This window comes from Lottia gigantea (assembly GCF_000327385.1).
Source record: "Lottia gigantea unplaced genomic scaffold LOTGIsca_214, whole genome shotgun sequence".
Classification (NCBI taxonomy): Eukaryota; Metazoa; Mollusca; class Gastropoda; family Lottiidae; genus Lottia; species Lottia gigantea.
In genome coordinates, this window is record NW_008708498.1 from 19,110 (window position 1) to 25,248 (window position 6,139).

Here is a 6,139-nt window from a genome sequence, read left to right on the forward strand (position 1 = left end):
TATAAAATACAGAACAAAAGTCATAAGCAGAGAAAAAATAAAACAAAACCGTGTTAAAATGGACAAATCGTACTAGTCAAAAAATATTCCAGAATGGACTTACTATGGGTATCCAGAATGGACTTACTATGGGTATCCAGAATGGACTTACTATGGGTATCCAGAGTGGACTTACTAGGGGTATCCAGAATGGACTTACTAGGGGTATCCAAAATGGACTTACTATTGGTATCCAGAATGGACTTACTATGGGTATCCAGAATGAACTTACTAGGGGTATCCAGATTGGACTTACTATGGGTATCCAGAATGGACTTACTATGGGCATCCAGAATGGACTTACTAGGGGTATCCAGAATGAACTTACTAGGGGTATCCAAAATGGACTTTCTAGGGGTATCCAGAATGGACTTAATAGGGGTATCCAGAATGAACTTACTAGGGGTATCCAGAATGAACTTACTATGGGTATCTAGAATGGACTTACTATGGGTATCCAGAATGGACTTACTAGGGGTATCCAGAATGAACTTAGTAGGGGTATCCAGAATGGACTTACTATGGGTATCCAGAATGAACTTGCTATGGGTATCCAGAATGGACTAACTATGGGTATCCAGAATGGACTTACTATGGGTATCCAGAATGAACTTACTAGGGGTATCCAGAATGGACTTACTATGGGTATCCAGAATGGACTTACTAGGGGTATCCAGAATGGACTTACTATGGGCATCCAGAATGGACTTACTATGGGCATCCAGAATGGACTTACTATGGGTATCCAGAATGAACTTACTAGGGGTATCCAAAATGGACTTTCTAGGGGTATCCAGAATGGACTTAATAGGGGTATCCAGAATGAACTTACTAGGGGTATCCAGAATGAACTTACTATGGGTATCTAGAATGGACTTACTAGGGGTATCCAGAATGAACTTAGTAGGGGTATCCAGAATGGACTTACTATGGGTATCCAGAATGAACTTGCTATGGGTATCCAGAATGGACTAACTATGGGTATCCAGAATGGACTTACTAGGGGTATCCAGAATGGACTTACTATGGGTATCCAGAATGGACTTACTATGGGTATCCAGAATGGACTTAATATGGGTATCCAGAATGAACTTACTAGGAGTATCCAGACTTACTAGGGGTATCCAGAATGGACTTACTAGGAGTATCCAGAATGGACTTACTAGGGGTATCCAGAATGGACTTACTAAGGGTATCCAGAATGGACTTACTATGTGTATTAGACAAAACTCAGCTCGATTAAACTTTTTAAGAACAAGGTAAAATCATGAGTTCATAGCTGGCGCGTTATCTCAGCCACAGAAAAACACAGAAAAATAAAGCCAAGTCGAATTGAAAGCAGATTGTAGTTGTTATATTTGAAAGATGTTTATTAATATTTATCTCTTTCAGATGGACCATTCTGTTTCTGTCCCAACGCAAACAATAATACCTACTGGTGTCTACGAACTGTCAACTCCACCCATAACTTCCTCTTCTGTGAATTTATCACTCGCTTTCAGAGCTACTATGATTTAAATAATGATCCTCATCAGGTAAGATCTACTATGATTATAATAACAATACTCATCAGGTAAGATCTACTATGACTATAATAACAAACCTCATCAGGTAAGATCTACTATGATTATAATAACAATACTCATCAGGTAAGATCTACTATGATTATAATAACAAACCTCATCAGGTAAGATCTACTATGATTATAATAACAAACCTCATCAGGTAAGATCTACTATGATTATAATAACAAACCTCAACAGGTAAGATCTACTATGATTATAATAACAATACTCATCAGGTAAGATCTACTATGATTATAATAACAATACTCATCAGGTAAGATCTACTATGATTATAATAACAATACTCATCAGGTTAGATCTACTATGATTATAATAACAATACTCAACAGGTAAGATCTACTATGATTATAATAACAATACTCATCAGGTAAGATCTACTATGATTATAATAACAATACTCATCAGGTAAGATCTACTATGATTATAATAACAAACCTCATCAGGTTAGATCTACTATGATTATAATAACAATACTCATCAGGTAAGATCTACTATGATTATAATAACAATACTCATCAGGTAAGATCTACTATGATTATAATAACAATACTCATCAGGTAAGATCTACTATGATTATAATAACAATACTCATCAGGTAAGATCTACTATGATTATAATAACAATACTCATCAGGTAAGATCTACTATGATTATAATAACAATACTCATCAGGTAAGATCTACTATGATTATAATAACAATACTCATCAGGTAAGATCTACTATGATTATAATAACAATACTCATCAGGTAAGATCTACTATGATTATAATAACAATACTCATCAGGTAAGATCTACTATGATTATAATAACAATACTCATCAGGTAAGATCTACTATGATTATAATAACAATACTCATCAGGTAAGATCTACTATGATTATGATGACAATACTCATCAGGTAAGATCTACTATGATTATAATAACAAACCTCATCAGGTAAGATCTACTATGATTATAATAACAATACTCATCAGGTAAGATCTACTATGATTATAATAACAAACCTCATCAGGTAAGATCTACTATGATTATAATAACAATACTCATCAGGTAAGATCTACTATGATTATAATAACAATACTCATCAGGTAAGATCTACTATGATTATAATAACAATACTCATCAGGTAAGATCTACTATGATTATAATAACAATCCTCATCAGGTAAGATCTACTATGATTATAATAACAATACTCATCAAGACTGTGTGACAGATATAAGATAGAAATGATATTTAGGAGACTGTTTCTGTTTTGCAGTTAAAAAATGAGATAAAATACCTAGACCAAGGCGTGAAGGAACAGTTAGAGGATAACTTAGAAACCATGAAAAGTTGCCATGGTAACGATGACTGTCACATGACAGCTGGAATTAGTAAGTTTATATTTTTACCCTGCAAGTCCACAAGGCCATTCCTTTTAGTCCACATAGCTAATAATGTTTATTTGATATTTAAGTTTGTCAACTCAGTATCTCTTCAGTATCTCTTCCACATAGTCCACATAGCTAATAATGTTTATTTGATATTTAAGTTTGTCAACTCAGTATCTCTTCAGTATCTCTTCCACATAGTCCACATAGCTAATAATGTTTATTTGATATTTAAGTTTGTCAACTCAGTATCTCTTCAGTATCTCTTTCAGAGAGTCCACATAGCTAATAATGTTTATTTGATATTTAAGTTTGTAAACTCAGTATCTCTTTCAGAGAGTCCACATGGCTAATAATGTTTATTTGATATTTAAGTTTGTCAACTTGACATCCCTTTCAGAGAGTTCACATAACTAATAATGTTTATTTGGATATATATTTGAGTGCTGTAAGTTATGGAAACATTATTTTAAAGTTATTATCTAAATATGTAATTATATTTTCAGCCTCTCTCGAACGTCGTCATGCTGAACAACACATGGTACCGTCTGGTGAAGGAGATCGTTATTATTATACACATACCTAATATCATGGCCGCTAGACTTTTATTTCTAATTTCAAATATTCAATCAGAGTTTATTTACCATTTAAACTATCAAAATTTCAAACCTAGTTTTAAAAATTGTCCAAAGTATATGTGGAAAAGTGGAAGCTGGAAACGTGAATGTTGGTTTATAAAGATGATATCAGTTATGTATATCAGTGACCAGTATGAGCCAGTGTTTTCTAGCTCTACATTTAAAGATAGAAAAGGTTGAATTGTATCGATCTGATATTATATTTTCTAACCCCAACTCTCTGACCTAACAACTTCACTATAAAAATCAGTGAGTAGTTTTGTGGAAAACATTCTACAAATTGTGATAAATATTATGGAAGTGAAATCCTAAGTCAGGTTTTATGCTGATGGAAATTGGAATGTGGAAGGACCAATCAATTTCCTTTTTACTGACTGTATGTAATAGAAAATACATCCCCAACCTGTGTTTGTGGTTATAAAGAAAACTTGTGGAGTATTGGAGAGTAGTAGTATATACAAGATGAAGTCAGATAGCAAGATAATTTTAAATACTCATGAAAGTGACGTCAAGTTTTATTGTTATTGTGTATTTACCTTTTAGATATTTTTTTTAGGGGTGAGGGGCCTGTGGTTCAACCAGTGCCTATGATAATTGAGCCACTAGACTATATGTAGAAAGTCTATTATTTTTGGTCTATAGTCTACCTGGATGGTCTATAGCCTACCTGGATGGTCTATAGCCTACCTGGATGGTCTATAGCCTACCTGGACGGTCTATAGTCTATATGTATGGTCTATAGTCTATCTGTATGGTCTATAGTCTATCTGGATGGTCTATAGTCTACCTGGACGGTCTATAGTCTACCTGGACGGTCTATAGTCTACCTAGAGGGTCTATAGTCTACCTGGACGGTCTATAGTCTACCTGGATTGTCTATAGTCTACCTGGACGGTCTATAGTCTACCTGGACGGTCTATAGTCTACCTGGATGGTCTATAGTCTATATGTATGGTCTATAGTCTATCTGTATGGTCTATAGTCTATCTGGATGGTCTATAGTCTACCTGGACGGTCTATAGTCTACCTGGACGGTCTATAGTCTATCTGTATGGTCTATAGTCTATCTGGACGGTCTATAGTCTACCTGGATTGTCTATAGTCTATCTGTATGGTCTATAGTTTGATATATGAGATATATTTAACCCTGACACTGCCAAGCTTTTTATATTTATTTTCTATTTTTACTGCAATATGACCTGATATTTTCATAGACTTGAATTCAGCATTTACCTATCTCTCTACATATAATAATTTTAACATTTGTAGCCATTTTCTTTTTGTAATGTTTTTTGTAGAATAATAAAGTAAATTATCTGAAAGAAATAAGATGAATATAATATATCAGAACAAAAACAAACATCGTAACATCTGTCAGTAGTGTTTCTAGGAAACGTTAGGTGAGGGGGTCCATCAGGAGCCACTCGATTATCCATCAGGAGCCACATAATTATCCATCAGGAGCCACACGATTATCCATCAGGAGCCACTCGATTATCCATCAGGAGCCACATAATTATCCATCAGGAGCCACACGATTATCCATCAGGAGCCACTCGATTATCCATCAGGAGCCACACGATTATCCATCAGGAGCCACATAATTATCCATCAGGAGCCACACGATTATCCATCAGGAGCCACTCGATTATCCATCAGGAGCCACATAATTATCCATCAGGAGCCACACGATTATCCATCAGGAGCCACACGATTATCCATCAGGAGCCACATAATTATCCATCAGGAGCCACATAATTATCCATCAGGAGCCACACGATTATCCATCAGGAGCCACACGATTATCCATCAGGAGCCACTCGATTATCCATCAGGAGCTACACACAATTCTTTCAATTCTATATAAAATGAAAAAATAATGAAATTGGCAGAAGTCATGCGAATTTGACTAGTAGCAGTGTGTTCACACCATCATAAGAGACCTAACAGTTCAAGCTGTGTTCACACCAACATCATAAGAGACCTAACAGTCCAAGCTGTGTTCACACCATCATAAGAGACCTAACAGTTCAAGCTGTGTTCACACCATCACTATAAGAGACCTAACAGTTCAAGCTGTGTTCACACCAACATCATAAGAGACCTAACAGTTCAAGCTGTGTTCACACCAACACTATAAGAGACCTAACAGTTCAAGCTGTGTTCACACCAACACTATAAGAGACCTAACAGTTCAAGCTGTGTTCACACCATCATAAGAGACCTAACAGTTCAAGCTGTGTTCACACCATCATAAGAGACCTAACAGTTCAAGCTGTGTTCACACCATCATAAGAGACCTAACAGTTCAAGCTGTGTTCACACCATCATAAGAGACCTAACAGTTCAAGCTGTGTTCACACCAACATCATAAGAGACCTAACAGTTCAAGCTGTGTTCACACCATCATAAGAGACCTAACAGTTCAAGCTGTGTTCACACCAACACTATAAGAGACGTAACAGTTCAAGCTGTGTTCACACCAACACTATAAGAGACCTAA

The 6,139-nt window shown here is 35.7% G+C and overlaps 2 protein-coding genes across 2 annotated transcripts; one reads left to right on the forward strand and one right to left on the reverse strand.

The window, feature by feature from the left end:
* Nucleotides 1-53: 53 nt before the first annotated feature.
* LOTGIDRAFT_143745 (hypothetical protein) lies at nt 54-1,010 on the reverse strand (the record flags this gene model as incomplete). Its single annotated transcript, XM_009054367.1, has 2 exons — nt 54-558; nt 604-1,010. Coding segments are annotated over 2 exons (912 nt in total), but the record flags the coding sequence as incomplete, so codon positions are not given.
* A 423-nt stretch (nt 1,011-1,433) lies between these two features.
* On the forward strand, nt 1,434-2,985 carry LOTGIDRAFT_60147 (hypothetical protein; the record flags this gene model as incomplete). The annotated part of the gene is made up of 2 exons (XM_009054362.1): nt 1,434-1,574; nt 2,887-2,985. Coding segments are annotated over 2 exons (240 nt in total), but the record flags the coding sequence as incomplete, so codon positions are not given.
* Nucleotides 2,986-6,139: the final 3,154 nt, after the last annotated feature.